This window comes from Juglans microcarpa x Juglans regia, chromosome 4S, assembly GCF_004785595.1.
Source record: "Juglans microcarpa x Juglans regia isolate MS1-56 chromosome 4S, Jm3101_v1.0, whole genome shotgun sequence".
In the NCBI taxonomy this organism is placed as follows: domain Eukaryota; kingdom Viridiplantae; phylum Streptophyta; class Magnoliopsida; order Fagales; family Juglandaceae; genus Juglans; species Juglans microcarpa x Juglans regia.
The window spans coordinates 23,510,149-23,528,288 of record NC_054601.1 but is presented as its reverse complement, the minus strand read 5'-3'; the positions used below and the strand labels follow the sequence as shown (position 1 = coordinate 23,528,288).

Below are 18,140 nucleotides of genomic sequence, written 5' to 3'. Positions count from 1 at the left end.
CCTCTCTCCCTCTCAACCATTGTCCTTGTCTTTTAGTTATATTCTCCTCTCTCTAAATCACTATCTTTAATGTAACAAGACTTTTGTACAACCATGCACATGACTAGCTAGGTGATTATGATTTGCCTTTAAATTAGCTAGGATTAATATTGATTAAAAAAATAGACAAAGTGAGAGAGATATATATAGTAACGATATACATAACACATTTTATAAAATACTATATAATAATATTATAAAATAAAGATATTTTTATAAAATAATACACAACACATGTAAATAATATTACGTTACAACTTTTCAAACACGGAAAGAAGGAAACGGTCTTCTAGGTAGGCCACTGATCTCTGTCTGATCACCCAATGAATGAATTATACTTTTTTCCCTTCTCGGCCTATTTGAGTTACTTTGGTCAACCTAGCTAGCTAGCTATTATAACTTGCTTTGAAACCGTCCTTTTTCACATATAGCATGCATGCATGTATGTGAGCGAAGACATTTACAAGAGTAGCTCTGTTCACACGACCTGTACGTACTGGCTTCCAAAATCCAATGAATGCCATAATATCATGGATCTTGTTACAGTCACCGTTACTTGTTGCTGAAGCTACCGTTAGTTATAGGTTATTTTTTTTGTTCGTATATGTATTTTTTAATATTTTTTTAAAAAATAAAAAATTATAATATTATTAAAAAATACTTTTTTAATCATTAAATAAAAAAAATTAAAAAATCAAAGCGTTAGAATCAAACGGTAAAAATAGAATGGTAAGACTAGTATTACCCTTTTGTTGTTGGGCCATAAAGCATATGATATATAGTGGTGAAAAAAAAAAAAAAAACCTTCATGGAAATTATTTGCTTCTAGAAGTAGAAGAAAGATGTACTTTTTCCTAACATGTTGAAAGAAAGGTGGAGTCCAAGAAATGGGGCAGAGACAAAATGAAAATACTTCTTAATTTGTATAATTCGATAAAAACACACACATACATACATATATATATATATATGTATGCTGCTATGCAATCTTAAAAGATGGTTTAGTAGTCTTAAGTTTGGATGTTGAACTGAGTTGAGTTAAGTTGAATTGAGATGATAAAATATTGTTAGAATATTATTTTTTAATATTATTATTATTTTTATATTTGAAAAAGTTGTAATGATAGGTTGAGATGGATTTAGATACCAAACGTTAGTTTGTTTTCATAAGTCCTCTAAACTCATCTCATTTCATCTAATTATTACAACTTTTACAAATTCTTATACAAAATAAAATAAATAATTCAAAATTTTCAAATCTTAAAATAAAAATAATATTAAAAAATATATATTCTAATAATATTTTATTTAACTTTTAATTTTAATCTCAATTTATCTATGAAAATAAACGAGATATTAGAATGAGTTGTATATATAGATAAGATAATTCAAACTATGCATTCATATTATTAATGGAGCTAGCCATCGAGCATGAGGAATTTTTTTTTCCTTGAATTACTCAAATTTCACTTACATGACATTAATTTATCGTCTAATTTTCAAGAACTATTCGAGGCGAAAAGTACTACTTCCATTTTAGATTATAATGACGATTATATCATGCCTTGTAGACTATTTTTTAGGCATGATTTTGCCGACAATTAATAGCTAGGGCTACCTTGTCATGTGTTGATACTACGTACATCGTGTGGTCAAAAGTTAGACTGGTCATGTGGTCGGACCGTAGACCTCATCTAACTATCAATTCAATAGGGATGCATTAATAGATAAGAAAAAACCCCGCATCTAATGATCTGTTAAGGTGAAACCGCGCGTAGCCGTCGGTGGAAGTGGTACTGGCGGCTTCATGGGTAATATTCCTGAGTAAATCCAAATATATATCATGTTGAAAATTCGTCATGTACATGTAGAAACACAATATTAATGTAACAAGATCATCATCTTGAAACAATGTGAGGGACTTTAATTAGGGTCTTGACTCTTAGCATAATATTCCAGCTTATCTTTTTTCAACTTTGCAACGGAACGTCTTTGAACTGTAGTTTATTTTGAAGGATATGAATTATGAATATCGATCCATCCAGAAACTCCACGATCCTCTGCACTTAAAATGCATCAACTACGGGCTCGTTTGTTTTCAGAGATGAGATGAGATTAAAGTTAAAAAGTTGAATAAAATATTGTTAAAATATATTTTTTAATATTATTTTTGTTTTGGAATTTGAAAAAATTGAATTGTTTATTTTATTTTGTGTGGGAATTTAGAAAAGTTATAATGATGAAGTGAGATGAGATGTTTTCTGAAAACAAACGAGGCGGTCAACCCTGATTTTTAGGAAAAGCATGATCTGATATTGGAGCTGACATGGTCAGATTTTTGTAGATCATCAAATGCTAAGGAAGTTGGAGTGCTGTGCATGTGGTGCAAGAGGGGTAGAGATTGGAGATCTGTGAGGCTGGCGGCTTGAGTAGAACATGAGCCTCAAATGCTGGTTAAGAGTAATGCTAGATATAAGCTTCAAATATACAAGTTTTTTGTAAAAATGTGATCCCCATAAAAAGGGCTTGCACAAAACTTTTCTCTGGTGAGATTATCTTTTTATAAAGAACTCGCATGAAACTTGTGCATTTAGAGCTTGTATATATCATTTCTCATGTGGATTATATATGGTAGGACCAAAAGCTTTGAGTCTTCTTTCCTTATTTAAAAAACGACAAATCAAGTAGTAATAATGCATCTTGGATAGACAAATTTAGGAAATTATCTAAAAATAAATAAAATTAGGCATGATAATTTATGTTCGTGTTGTGTCAAGTCATAAGTATTAGATTATATGGGGGGTCAATCCAAATCCAATCTGTTTAATTAACGGGTGACACAACACAACCTACTTAACCTGTTAAAATCTTATAGTTTTAGATCATATAACCTAGTCAAATACTAATATTAATATCACATATTCCCAACAACAAAAAAAGATTTATAGGACTATACATTTATTAAATTTAAAAATAAAATTTATTTGTATTATACAGATTGATTATAAGTTCAGATGATTAATCCACAATTGACTTATTTATTAATTAATTGTCTTATCGGATCAACTTATTTTGATCCAAACTCATTTATATCAAACCTAAAAGTACATTTTATTTCATATCATATTCGTGTCGGATTCATAAGTGATGTCATGAATTACTACCCCTAAATAAAATAAATTTAGGGAAAAATGGTTATTAATTTAATAATTATTGTGTCCTGTAAGCATGACATTACCCTGACGGAAGAAAGGATTCACAAACTTTGACCTCTACAAAATCCTTCCAAGAAGAAAAGCAATTGATCTTAATTAGTATCAGTTTTAACTTTTCCTTCACTCCAACCAAAAGTTAAGTCGGCTGCACAGTTTTTTCCTCCTTGCTGATTTGTTTAAGTTAAAAAGCTAAATAGTAAAAGGCGATATCAAAAGAAAATGCTAATTGAGAAAGAAAATCTTGAAAAAGTTATATAATATTGGCAATTACTTCGTATCCAGAACAATACCATGGGTCCATGACCTGCCGTTTTCATTGAAATTACCAGATGCTGTTGCTCTTGCTTTTTCACGTGGGATGAAAATAATTATTTGTAATGAGAATAATTAGGTTGGTTTGTTTTCATAATTTTTTTCAATTCATTTTATTTAGTTATCATAATTTTTTAAAATTTTTACATAAAATTAATATTAAAATAAACAATTCAGTATTTTTAAATTTTAAAATAAAAATAATATTAAAAAATATATTCTAAAAATATTTTGTTCAACTTTTAACTTTAATTTTAACTTATTTCATTTCATCTGCGAAAACAAACGAGACCATTTTGATATAAAATATATAATATTTTTTGTAAAAAATAATTAGTAAAAAATAAACAATTTTCTTATAATATATATATATATATATATATATATATATATAGACGTGTTTAAGTTTCGAAACATAGCTTTGCTTATTAAATCACACCTTTAATTCCTGCATTTAAATGTCATAGATTTGATAGTTTACATCTTTTAAGAAAAACATGAGATCTTTTCTTTTGACATGTTTCAGCAATTTAAAATTAAAACTTTAAATATTTAAAATACTCTTATCTTCTTTTCTCTTTAACACTCCAACTTCTTTTGTCAATATTAATTTATTTCGACTAGATGCCACATTTAAATAATTCCACAATTGCACTATAAATATAATAAAAAATAGAAGAGAATTAAAAATGACTATTTTTATGTTGTGCATCACGCATGTTTGTGACTATAATTTAGGGTATGTTAACTTGTTAACACCTGAGATATATAGAGAGTGTTCTTTTGATAACGGAATAAGAAACCATAGCATAGCTTATGACTGGCTAGAGGGTAAGTAGTATTGTTATTGTTGTAAATATTACGCGCGCACAACATTATAGAATTGAGTGGTAGTCTCATTTCATCAATTTTTCTTTTCTAATTCGAATCAATTTTAAAATTTTTATCATTTTTAATAGTTGAAACGTTAGCACATATGGTTATATGCGTAAAATTATACCTATAGATAGTATTCTTCAAATATTATTTTATTTCCCGAATGTGGATAATGCGGTACTCTCTCTACAAGAAAAATGAGTATTTGTGACCATTTGTTTGTGACGAAAAGACTATTTGTGACTAAAACAGACTTATTTTAACTGTAAATTATTATTTTCTAGAATTAACTGTCCACAAATAAGTAGTTTTCTTGTAGATCAATCAATTGATCTCAACTTCTCACCATATATCATGTAATGAAAATTGTTTATATAAACATCATTTTTAATTGGCATGGCATTCTATGATAGAATGAACATACTTGGGAGCACCTAATAATTATACGTATTATTGAAGTGTAGAAATATATATGGTGTTGTTCCTGTTAAGTAAAATGGGTGGAAACTCACTTATTGGTTCTTGTGAGAGGTCCCAACTTCTGCTAACTCAACGTTAGGGATGCTACTTGCCCATGTGGGGGTAGGGTAGTCCCTTCTCCGCCCCCGCATGGGCAGGGGGTAGGCTTGTCACCACCACATCCTAGGGGCGTGGTGCAGGGGTGGGGATGGACACCTCATCCATCCTACCCATTCCAATAGTGTTTATGGCACATTGGGCTCAAAAATTATTTATGGGTTTAAAAGTGACCAAAAACATTTTTTTTTTATCCAAATTGTAAATTTAAACTTGTAAATATGATCATAATTTAAAAAATAATAACATAGTTTTCAAATTTTCTAGTGTATATTTTGTGCAAGTTATAGTGTGGCATAATGTGATTTTTATATAGGAAGCCAATGCAATACAAGTATCTTACTTAAGCAATGTGGGACTCTTGTATTGCTTAAGTGAGACACTTGTATTTCCTTGACCTCCTATATAAAGGTCAGGCTATGCCACACTATAACTTGCACATATTAAATAAAAATTATACTTAATACATATTACTATATTTATATATAGTAAAATTATTAGTATATATTTATAAATATATATAATATATGTAAGTAGGCGGAGTGGGGGGTTGGCCAGGGGCCCCGCCCCCGCATGGGAGAAGCTGGGTGGACGGGGGCGAGGTAGTGGGTTGGTAGCCCCTGCTGCCCACCCCTACTCAACGAGCTTTGGGCACCATGCAAAGAGTGCAAGAGAGAAAAATAAAATCCGTAGTGCATCCGCCAATTAGGGAAGTAAATTCTTGAACACTTTTTTAATCTTAAGCCTTGTTATTCCCTGAAAAATAACAACCCCGTAAAAAAATCTTGGCCATGTATTAGCGGTTTTAATTTAAAATTTGAGTTAGTTGCAAAATTACTTAAAGATTTTCACGTTTTCCCAATTTGTAGTGTCAGTTTTCAACTTTCACATAAATGATAAACAAACTTCAAGAAATTTCTAATTAGATTTCTCCATTAATCTGCTAAGGTCATTTGGATCAATTGGTAATACCTTAATTTCTCACTAAGAGAATCAAAGATCGCGTCCCGCTCTCCCATGTATAAATAAATAAATAAATAAATAAAAGATTGCTCTATTAATCTCCTATTTGAAAATTAATGAGGGCACGTGTCAGCCAATGGATGACACATTACATACTCGTGTCAGGTGGATTTAACCCATTAATTTTCTAACGGGAGGTTATCTGAGATACCTAATTGCCAGTTTATTGAAATTTAGGTATCAATTTTGCTGACAATTAAAAGGTGAGGTTTCAAATTATCTGTCATAATTTAGAGATTCGCCAATTTGCAAACATACAATTTTAAAATGAGTAATCGTGTAAATACGGACCTAATTAGTTCGTCAAAAGATAAGTTCACCGTTTCATGAGTCCCTTCTATTTTGAAAGCGAAAAGGGTCACAGTATGAGAAGTTACTTCTCCCAACAAGAATCACATTAACAGTTCAAAATACAGCAAAGCATACAACCCATAAAACTAAAGGAGACCATTCTAACAAATGCATGCTAAAGCCTAAAACACTACCCTACGGCTATTTCAATACAAATATCAGCAATCCTCACCAGCTCTAGAAGAAAACTGCACATACAAAGCCAATAAAAGATTACACAAATCATATACAAATTTCCCAATATATCACACCGACTGCCGACTGGGATCATTTACATGATATTTATCCCACTTGTAAGAGGAAGAGATGTTACCAGCCTAAGCAACTCATAAAGGAGTGAAGAACACAGATTTTATCCATTGCAGTATATAAACCGTAGGTGCATCCAATAAAAAGCCAAAAATATTTTACTTCTGCTTTGACCTTGTCCACAACTTATGCTCGACGATATCCTTTTCAATATAATATGGCAGCACCATGATGTTCAACTTCCTGTTTACTCGTCTGGTCTCTCTTCATTGAGACTGCAAGACAAAGACATTCATAAGAAAAAGATTAGAAAGCAGCAGGAAGAATGAGCAACTACTCAACAATGCAATAACCATATAAAATGTAGGCCTATTTGATATAAATTGAGCACCCATGGATTGGGACCCTACGAAAGTTTCACAGAGAACTCTCCTAGTTGCAGAAGCCATCAGTCAATGAAAAGCACCACATGGAGCAGCATTAAGATCATGACATAGGAAAGAAGATGAAAGGAGCAGAAACAAATCACAAATAACAAACAAGCAAAATATCACAACCACCTAGCGAAGAACAAAAAGCCTCCCAGATTGAAAAAAGATAAGTCTTATAACTAAGAACGACATATACTTACAATATGTGAAAACGAAAATATTGAACATGAAATAGAAATTTCAGAACAACCTGATAAATGATTAAACAAAAACCACTATAATCTCATATACCCACACACAAAAACATCAACACAAGCAAGATTTGAAAACACGGCAGCCACCTGAAAATGATCACTATCATGCCCAACATGAATTACTTCCTGTGGATTTTCTGGTGCCTTGGGGCAACAGGGAAAGACACCATTCTGTACATGTGAAGAATTTGCATGACCATTTACTCCTTGATCTGGAGAAATATTTATTACTTCATCTGGAGAAATGTCCAGCTCCAATTCTCCAACAGGATTCAACAGGCTGTCTAATTTGTCTTCATTTGTGAAGTTGTGAGTGCTGGTTGTCTCAAGAGTCACTTCTGAGATTTGCATGATTTTATCTACAAAAAATGCACCGGCCTCTTCAGCACCTTCATTAGTCTGAGAGGATGACAATACGCGCTGATCCTCAGGAATATTTTGTTGGGAAGAAATTACACTGAAACCAAATAAACAAATATTTAACAGAAATATATAAATCATCAATTTACGCTTTTAAGAACCAGAAGCTCATTTCATATTATTTCATTCAAAATCTCCAAGAAATGCAATACAATTATACAAGCACTAAGCTAGAGCAAAAGAAAGGGATTGACTTCAAGGTCTTACCTCTCAGTAGAGGCCCATTGAGCAGGGCCATCTTCTTGTTGCCTCCTTTTCTTATTGTTCTGTGTTTTCTCTAGTTGTAAATTAACACCGTCATTGGATTTAGAGGGAATAACTCTTTTTTTCCTTCTAGCCAGAAGCTCTTGCTCAGAAATTGAAGGGGCACTCCTTTCACTGGCATATTCTTTGATTTGAGATTCAGTATAATTTGCTTCTTTTACAACCTCACCAACAGTGGGCACTTCAACTATCACTTTTGGCTCACCAAGTGCATATCTCACCTGTTGTCTCTCGCTGAGAATTCTGTTTGACTTCTCTCGCACATAGTTTTGCCTGTTGCTTGCATTTTCATGGTCAGATGTTAAAGACCTTTCTTCATACTTCACAGGAGTCTTATCAGGAGAACGTTTGAATATTAATTCCGTGCAGCGTTTAATCCAAGAGTAACGAGCAGAGTTTTGCATAGAAGCACCATCCATATCACCCTTAGATGGAGAATCGAGCACACTGCTAATGTCGGTAATATCTGTCTCTTTATGTGAGTCAGCCTTTTGTAGAAGAGTCTGCTGCTGCAAAATTCTTTTTGTGGAAGTCTTCCGCTGGCTTGGTTTGGAACCAGATTTTTGCAACTCAGCAACTACAACACTATCTGAAGCAACTTTCAAATCCTGCAGCTTCTTAAGGTCTTCAATCTGGGAAAGAATCTCTTCTCTATCTGCATGTAAGAGCTCTCTTTGCTTTTTTAATCTCTCGCTTTGGACCTTAAGGTCCTCAATGCAATTATTTAGCTCTGCCCACTCCCTGTTTCTTTGTTCACGTTCAAAATTTATATCAATTCTCTCAGTTTCGAGCCTCTTCATTTCTAAAGCAACCTGTTCCAGCTCCTTCTCCACTTTTTCCTTGAGAGAGCTTAGACACTGAAGTTCATTTTTCTTTTCTTGCTCAAAGGCTTTCTCCCTCTCCCTCAAATCACTCTCTAATTCTTCACGTCTTTTTTCAAAACAATTCTCCAGTTCCCTCTTATGCATATCAATATCCAGTAAGAAATCTGCACGTTCTTGTTGCATCTTGCTGAACCACTCAGTACGATCATGCACCATCTTATTCATAAAGTCTTCCCGCTCAAGGTTTAGTGCCTCAATATCACGTTTACACTGATCTCGCATTGCAACTTTTTCCAGTCTAAGGCTATCATGTTCGTCCTTAATAAACTTGGAAAAGGCCAGTCTCTCTTCAGCTACGTGTTCTGCTTCTTTCCGTAACTCTACTCTTTTTTCATCAATAAACTCCCATTCAGATTCAAACTTAGCCTTTTCTATTTTCAACTTATCATAATCAGCCAAAAGCTCATTTTTTTGAGCCCTAATAATATCTATTTCTTCTTTAAGTTTCATCTCCAGAACCGATAACTCACTCGTTTCAGTTTTCATGTCCTCTAACTTCTCTTGTGCGCAATCAACTAGCTTCTTTCTGTCTTCCAATGAATCCAGTGCCTTTTGAAGCTCTACTTTCATTTTCTTAACCTCTTCTTTTTCTTCTAGCAAATTAGCCTTATTAAGCTCAAACTCCTTCTCAGTAGCACTAAGGCATTTTTCTTTCTCATCAAGTAGATTTAATGTCTCTGCCACTTCTTTCTCCCTATCTGACAAAGTCCTTGATTCAACCTCCAACTCACGTTCCCTTTCCCATATTAGGTTCTCCCGCTGCCTAAGATCCATCTCCTTCAACTCCCAAGCCCGACTCTTAGCCTCAATTTCTTCTTCAATTGATTTTCGCCTCATCTCCAGCTCAGCTTCAAATTCAGACTTCCTTTTTCTCAAAGCAATTTCCTGATTGGCAATGGCTTTTTGTAATTCATCCTGCATTGTCCACCCAAGCAATAAAATAAGAAAAATAGAGTAATGATCACAAAGGAGTCCAGCTTTCTCTATTGCAAAAGATTATAAGTGTTGGCTAAAAGAATTCCAAGAAACAATCCATGCTCAGAATTATGTTAAAACCTAGGACATAGCTGACACCGTCTTCCGCTTTATAACTATAAAAAAATGACATAAGGAAAAAAAAAAAAAATTAAAAAACTCACCGATTCCTTGCTCGCAAATTTTTGCTGTAAAACAAGAAGGCCTTGCTGTTCCTTGTTCAGCAAAGCTTCCTTTTTAATGATATCCTAAATAAACCCAAAAGAGAACCTACATAAATGAAGTTTCCCCTAAACGGAAAAATCTTACAACAAAATAAAATCAGGAAATACAAATATGAACCTGCTCCCTTCTTGACAGGGAAGCCTTAGCCAGCTCCAGATCAGATCTCTCATCATTTAGAGCTCTAAGTTCCTTCTTGATATTCGTCTTTAAATCCTCTCTCTCTCTTTCAAGTTGATTTATATCCTGAGATCTACTAAAAATGTGATCCTCTCTCTGGTTTAGCAAAGCTTGCGCATCAAGTAATCTTTCCTGTTCAAGCTGCAAAGCTTTCTGCCTTTCAGTCAAAGATTGCCTCTCAAGAATGATCTCTTTCTCCTTTTCATCACAACTAAAACATAAAGACGACAAGGAGATCATGAAGGTACATGTAGAGCAAGTCTTGAACAAATTTATGACCATTGTGTGACTATGGCCTTATATGAAAGACAATAAAGAAATTTCTTCTGGGTTGATGACAAGTTGAAAACTTCTGCTCTGTTTCAACAGTTAGCCAAGATGAAATGTCAGTCCACAGAGAGAGCAACCTTATGGTCTTGCATGGAATTCTTTCATAAACTAACTTATGACAGGGCGTAGAGAATAAGGAAACCATGTCCACATAAAAAACAAAGTTTGGTTACTAGAAAAGGAAAAGGGAGATTAATTACATTTCTGTCTTCATCTCTGTAACGAATGAACAGAATATCTAATCCCCCCCTCCACTTCCTCTATCTTGATCAAACAAAGTGTAAGGACCTCTCACAAAAAAGCACTTGAGCAAATGATTCATTGAAAGTTGTAACAGAGCATAGATTAAGAGAGTCAAAGAAGAGGATTTAGCTACAAAATTCAAATGGAAACACCATTTTGCAGTCCACTTCAGGTTTTTGTGGGCTTCATTGTGACTTTGAGTGGCATAATGAAATAAAAGAAGAGCTCAGAGATCTCATGGAAAGATACTCCTCGAGCATTTTTCTCAGGCACATTTTCCTACTTGAAACTAATAAAATCCCGCTAGAACAAAGGCACTTTACAAAGTGATTTCCAAAAAATGCGATATAAATGACTAGAACACATACTCAGACTTGAAAGATATGATACGCCTCCTAATGTCATCTTCGCGTGCTTCAACATCCTGCAGCTTTTTTTCTGCAGCACTGTTACACCGGCTCGCTTCTGCTTGCAAAGATTCTGCTGAATGCAGCTTTGCCTCCGCTTCAGTGAACTTCTTCTGAGCATCCTCTACCATAGTGCGTGTGTCAGCCAATTTCGTCTCAGCTGCAACCTTTATTTCAGCAGATTCCACACGCATCTCATGCAAGGCTTTCTCAAGCTACCGAAATTCATAGAACAAACCCCAATAAAACATAAATAATGATGACAGAGGTCATATGGGAAAGGAAATTTTTATTTAATTTAAAGGATGACCATGATGATAAGCTTACGCTTGCTATACACTCATCCTTGACGACTACAGCCTTCTTCAGACTCTCTTCTTGTTTCCTTGCCTCAGATAAAGCAGCTAGGTGTGCAGCTTGATCACACACCCGCATTATTTCAGCTGTTTCTGCAGAGATTTTTATCTGCTCATACTTGGAATCCAACTCCTTTCTTTCCAATAAAAGAAGGCCCATGTGGTGTTGGTGTTCAAAGATCTGATAGTGTTGCTAGTCAGATATACATCGAACAAAACAACTAATAATAAATGGGTATGGCTAGGATGCACCTCATGGGATAGGTATAAATGTAATAAATAATACGAAAATAGAGCCTAGATAGAGTAGCAACATTCAATGCACATACCCAATAAAACGACACTAAAACCAAATAAATTTGAAACAGAAGTGAGCTGCAAATGAGATAAAATACTATTTGATTACTCAATAACTCAATAACAAACAATCCCACAGGATTTTTTTTTTTTTATTGGTATTGGGTGCCCGAGAACAGCATCCCAATTAATTCCAGGGGTGCACAGGTTCTCAACAAGGAGTTTCCCACAAATGCACCTTCGGTAATTCAAGGGGAAACTCCCCAAGTCCAATGGCCCCTAGAAATTGTTTGCACCCAAGAGGACTCGAACCTCAGACCTACGAAGGAGCATACCACCAAGAACAAGGCCTTTACCACTTGAGCCAACCCCTAAGGGTTAACAATCCCACAAGACTAGCAATATCTTATAGAACCAAAAACATCAACAGCAAGAGGTCAAAATTCCGCTCTCTTGAATCTAAAAAACTATATGTATGAAAGCATGCCACCATCTCCATCATCACTCATTTACAATTAATGATATACCATCATAAGGTACTCTTATGCTTAGAAAATGGATAAATACATTAAATTTAGTAAAGGGGCACACGTACTACTTGAGATTCTCTTTCCAATAATAGATAATGTAATAGACAAACACTCAAGCCTACACAAATTGATTTCCACCCATAAAGTACAGTCGACAAGAACTATTGAAACTTAAAAATATGACACGCTGAAATCGTTGATAGTCACTTTCCTTCTCCTCATAAATGTATTTTGATAAGACAGACAAATTTTATTAAAAACAAAAAGGTATTATCCAGGTACATGAGGAGTATACAAGAGATACACCTAACAAAGAGGTGAAAAGACCAAGATAGTCCCAGAATCTAGAAATTCAACAAAAAATATAAGCAGCCATCCAATGGTAAAATGTATATAAAAGAGGGCACACCACCAACTTCTCGTAGTCTTCAAAGTTACACACATTCCTTTCTCTCCAAATAAACCACATTAAGCAAGAGGGAATCATTTCCCAATAGAAAATGATGCTGATGACTACCAAACTCTCCTTTCTAACAGATGGAGAGATGCACCACTCCACAAGGCATGATCCAATCAATTTCCATAGGATAAAAAATGGCCTTACATAAGGTACTAGAAATCTCGCAATGAAGTAGAAGGTGATTAATGGATTCCTCAATTTATTTATTTATTTATTTTTTTATCGGTATGGATTCCTCATAATTATTAAAGATGTGAACCACATCTTTTGACCATTTACCTTTAAGGAATGATTCAACACACATGGTAATGGGAAAAAACTCTTGTTTGCCCACAACACGCTAAATGAAGTGAAGTAAACAATTCATTTTCATTTATATCCAAATACCTTTCTTAATAAAATGATTCAGCAGCTCGCCTAAAATATACTTTCAGTTTTTCCAACGTTATTAGCCCTTCACCCTCTATTTTAATAACAGAGAATCAAAAGAACTCAATATGTCCAAATAGTTTGCACGAATTTCATATGTTTTAAGAGTTCATATATTTCCAAATAAGTAACCAAGAAAAGCTAAACAACCGGACAAACCCCCCCAAGGCCACCAAAACGCTATATAAATAAAATAAAAACGCTAAAATAAGCAGATAATAAAAAAAATTCTATTATTCAGAAAGAAAGAAAAATAGAAATAAATGAAATTTAAAAATATATATATTTGGCAAATTAAGAAACCTCAGCTTCAAGCTTTGCAATATAGGTTATGAGCGCAGCCTTGTCACTCCGTTTGATCGAATCCTCATCGAAACCGGCCTCTTTAAGGCGCTTCCAGATGGTTTCATCGCTGAGAGGGGTTTTCAAAATCCTAGAACCAGGCGTAATCGACAAAGGCCGAGCAGAAGTCGGTGTGACCGCGAGGCGTTTCGGTTGCGGAGTCGCCATCTCCGTCCGGTTCGGAAACCCTAAAAGAATCACTTTTCGCCTTTTTGGGGAATGGGAGATTCGGCTACTGTTGATATGTAACTCGGCACTCCCACGTTGTACTTGGCTTCTTTCTCTCTCTCTACAACACACTACCGTGACAGTGTAATGCTGACTTGGGAGTGGGAGTGGGAGTGGGAGTGGGAGTGGAAATCGCGCGACGTCGTTTGCTGGGATTTTACAATCTTTCCTTTCTCCACGATTATTTTCTTAATTTACTCGGATTTTAAATTGTATCAATTTACTTCTTGAATTTAAACCTATTTTTTCAATATCGATCCTCTGTCAGATTTTCATTACTTTATTTAACGAAAATTAAATACCAAGTGTCCATGTAATAAATCTCACACGGTAAAATAATAAATATTAAATAATATAAAAAGAGATTTTAAAAGTTAAAAAGAATATGAAAACCTAAAATCACTCAAAAATTACAAATAAATCAAAACCCACAAATTATTGTTTTAATAGACTCAAAAAATAGAATTTACAAAAAAAAAATTAACGATCTGAGTCTTTTACTAAGAAAAACACAAAATATAAGAACAAAAAATATGAAAAATAGAAAAAAAAAATTAAAGCCAAAAAAAATTAATAATAAAAATAAAAATGGGTTAGCTTTTTTCAAAATAAGGATTGAATTGTTTATTTGACTGTAGCATCAACATTAATCTTTGGTTTCTGAAGGTTATTTATGTAGAGGCCTCTTTCCACTGTCATATGTGCCATGTCGTGCCCTGCTTTTCTTGTTTTAGGTTTCCTGTTGCAAATAGAGGACTCTCTCCATGATCTCTATCAGCGTCTTCCTTTGACTAAGACGGAAAATACGGAGGTGGTGTTGGAACCGGCGAAGTTAGCAAATGCTCTTCTGAGCTGAGGTAAGTGTCTGATAATGAAGTTATTCACTACGAACCATTATAATAAAGAGGTGTTCAAGAGTACGATGCGGAAAGCTTGGCATTTGGGGTTTAGGGTGAAGTTCAGAGATCTGGATTCCACTCTCATTCTTGCCGAATTTGAGAACATAAAGGATAAGGAGAGGGTTCTCTGAGAGGGTCCTTGGTCGTTTGATAAACATTTAGTTTTAATGTCTGAAGTTGATGGCCGGAGTCAAGTTCACCAGATTCAAATGAAGATGGCTTCCTTTTGAGTCTGGATTCATGACTTACCTCTTATGGCTCGAACTAATTATATTGGTCAGTTATTGGGTGAGAAACTTGGTGTTATTGAGGAAATGGATGTGGAGGCAAGGGAGATGGAATGGGGGGAGTATTTGCGAGTACGAGTTGCTTTAGCAATCGATAAACCCCTGCTCAAAGGCTCAAAATTGATGATTGGGGATGGCAAACCAATGTGGGTTCGGTTCTCTTATGAGCAATTACCGAATTTCTGCTATTGGCGTGGATGTTTGGGACATGGTGAGAGGGATTGTGCCAACGCAATACGAGGCTTTGAGGTGCATATAGTGAAGGATTTCCCATGTGGTATGCGGCTTCATGCAGGAAGTGGGTTCGGAGGTTGTCCATTGGCAGGGAAATATAGGGGACCCAATCCTTTGAAACACACTCCAACTTCTTCCCCTGCCACAGAAAAGGATGCCATAGAGCTTGGGTCTGATACAGTGGAGGACGGAGGAGTGTCCTTTCCGCCAGAATTTCAACCTAAACTGATGGGAGTTACGTTCAAGATGGGTGCGGATTTACAGGAACAAGGCAGTTACGGGAAGGTTGAGGTGGGCGAGAAGTTAGGGATGGCTGTTACTAAGAAGAATATTCTGGAATCTTCTGGCCAATAATCGGGAAAAGTCTCCAGTATTGTTTTTGGGCTTGGTGGGCAAGAAGTTATGGGCTTTAATGTCACGGGGGTTAGCCAGGAGGGAAATAATGCCAAAAAATCGAATGGGCTTAGAGGTAAGAAGTGGAAACTCACTTCTTTGCTACATGAAACGACACCATTTCCTCCTGGGCGAGGTTCGGTGAAGGGGGCTTCCAGAAAACTAAAGGGGCATTCAGAGGAAGACAATTCTTGTGGAAGGTTATCAAAGCGTCTTCAAGTAGCTCCAGTTCTTGATAATGCAGCGAAGTCTATTCTTGATGAGGCTGCAAAGGCAATGCCAAAACCTGAGATATCGGTGGTGGCTGTGGATCAGCACCGCCAAGAGCCATGAAAATATGTAGTTGGAATGCACGTGGGCTTGGGAACCTGCGTGGCATTCAAACCCTCTATGATCTAATTCAAAGGGAAGGGGTCGATGTAGTGTTCTTGCAAGAGACCAGACTCTCGACTCGTGAAGTTGAATTCTATAAGTACAAGTTAGGTTTTCAAAATTGTTTGGCTATTAGTTCTAAATGTAGGAAAGGAGGTATTGCATTATTATGGGATGCAGATGTTGATCTTTCAGTTATTAACTATTCTTTTAATCATATTGATGCTGTGATAAAAGACCCAAATTTGAGGATGGGACACTAGTTTTTAACTGCTATTTATGGTTTTCCTGAGACTCATTTACGGCATAAAACTTGGCGTTTGCTTAGATTGCTGTGTAGAGCAAATGATGAACCTTGGATGGTGATGAGGGATTTTAATGAATTAATGTATTCTCATGAAAAATGTGGGGGGTAGACAAAGGCCTGACAGTCAGCTTTACGCTTTCAGGGAGGTTGTCGAAGACTGTAATTTGAGGGATTTGGGTTTCTCAGGTCCAAAGTTTACGTGGTCAAATAGGAGACATGGGGATCAATGTATTAGTGAAAGGATTGATCAATTCTTGGTCAATTTTGTTTGGTGGGATTGTTTTCCGAATGCTAGAGTAACTCATGAGGTGGTAGCCTATTCGGACCATTTACCTATTTGGGTGAATTTGGAGGGGGCCACTTTCCCCGTCCAAATTTGAGGTCATCTGGGTTGGTGAGAAAGCTTGTGAAGATATTATCAAGAATAAAACTACTATGCCTCCCCATTTTGATCGCTCCATTTAACTGCTAGTCAGATTTTTTATTTTTTTTTACTTAGTAATTAAGGAAGTGATTTTAAGTATATTGATGTATTTTTTTTTATTTTTTTAAAATATTTAAATATTTTAAAAAATGTGAAAAAAAAACAAAACCACTAGACAGTACGCCTATCGGTAAGAGTGGGGCGGCATAGTAGCCCCACTCTATTATCAAAGGCGTTTGGGGAAGGGGTGCTAGCCCAACTACTATGGATGTTGTTTTTGGTTTGATTAATGAATGTGGAGCTCAACTACAGGGGGGAATAAACAATGCTTTGGAAATGTTCAAACTCAGTTTTGTAAAGCACAGAGAACACTGCACAATCTACATGAGAGGGCCCGAACTTGGTTCCTATAGAAGAGATGAATTTTGCAAGAGGTGAGGTACAACTTTGGTTGGAGAGGAAATAGATCATATGGAGGCAACGTTCAAAGGCATTGTGGCTCAAAGAAGGTGATAGTAATACTAAATATTTTCATAGGAAGGCATCTCAGCGAAAGAGGAAAAATCAGATTTTAAAAATCCAAGATGACAGTGGCTGTTGGCAAGAGGGCTCTCAGAGGGATGGGGTTATTCTTGACTATTTCCAAACCCTTTTCACTAGCTCTTTTCAGTCTGTTGATGCTAGTTCTTTGGCTTTCTTGGAACCATTGGCTGGGAGAGTTTCAGATGAGACAAACCTGAATCTGATGGAGTTCACAGCTGATGATGTTAAGGAAGCGTTGAATCAGATGAACCCTACAAAGGCCCCCGGACCTGATGGCATGTCTCCAATATTTTTCTGAAAATATTGGCATGTTGTTGGTGAGAATATTACTGCAATAGTACTTGAAGCACTCAACTCAAGTTTTTTTCCTTCTACACTGAATCATACTCATCACTTTGATTCCTAAGAAAAAGTGTGCTATTAAAATGAGTGATTATAGGCCCATCAGTTTATGTAATGTGGCCTATAAACTTATTGCAAAGGTTTTTCAAATAGACTTAAATCCGTATTGCCAAGCATAATTAGTGAGAGTCAAAGTGCTTTTATTCTTGGGCGTCTTATCTTTGATAACGTTTTGATTGCTTATGAGTTGATTAATTTCCTAAAGCACAAAAAGAAAGGTAAAAAATGGTTTATGTCCTTAGAATTAGATATGAGCAAGGCATACGACTGGATTGAATGGGGTTTTATAAAGTCGGTTATGGAAGTGATGGGGTTTCATCTGAAGTTCATTGAGCTGATTATGTGTTGTATTGGATTTGTCTCTTTTTCTATTTTGATCAATGGTG

At 35.4% G+C, this 18,140-nt stretch overlaps 1 protein-coding gene across 1 annotated transcript; it reads right to left on the bottom strand.

Moving 5' to 3' along the window:
• Window positions 1-6,425: 6,425 nt before the first annotated feature.
• On the bottom strand, window positions 6,426-13,966 carry LOC121261866 (protein CROWDED NUCLEI 4-like). The gene is made up of 8 exons (XM_041164272.1): window positions 13,627-13,966; window positions 11,579-11,788; window positions 11,213-11,466; window positions 10,212-10,482; window positions 10,034-10,117; window positions 7,954-9,809; window positions 7,414-7,783; window positions 6,426-6,916 (listed from the first exon to the last, which is right to left on the bottom strand). The coding sequence occupies exons 1-8, from the start codon at window positions 13,831-13,833 to the stop codon at window positions 6,908-6,910; spliced, it is 3,261 nt and encodes a 1,086-aa protein (XP_041020206.1). The 5' UTR covers window positions 13,834-13,966; the 3' UTR covers window positions 6,426-6,907.
• Between the last annotated feature and the right edge of the window lie 4,174 nt (window positions 13,967-18,140).

Bases quoted from the DNA above. Each gene is read 5' to 3' on its own strand.
- LOC121261866 (XM_041164272.1), bottom strand. From the start codon at position 13,833: ATGGCGACTCCGCAACCGAAACGCCTCGCGGTCACACCGACTTCTGCT. The intron at 11,789-13,626 runs GTTTCTTAATTT...CAACACTATCAG, and splicing joins TTGCAAAGCTTGAAGCTGAG to ATCTTTGAACACCAACACCA. The intron at 10,118-10,211 runs GTTCATATTTGT...GGGTTTATTTAG, and splicing joins CCCTGTCAAGAAGGGAGCAG to GATATCATTAAAAAGGAAGC.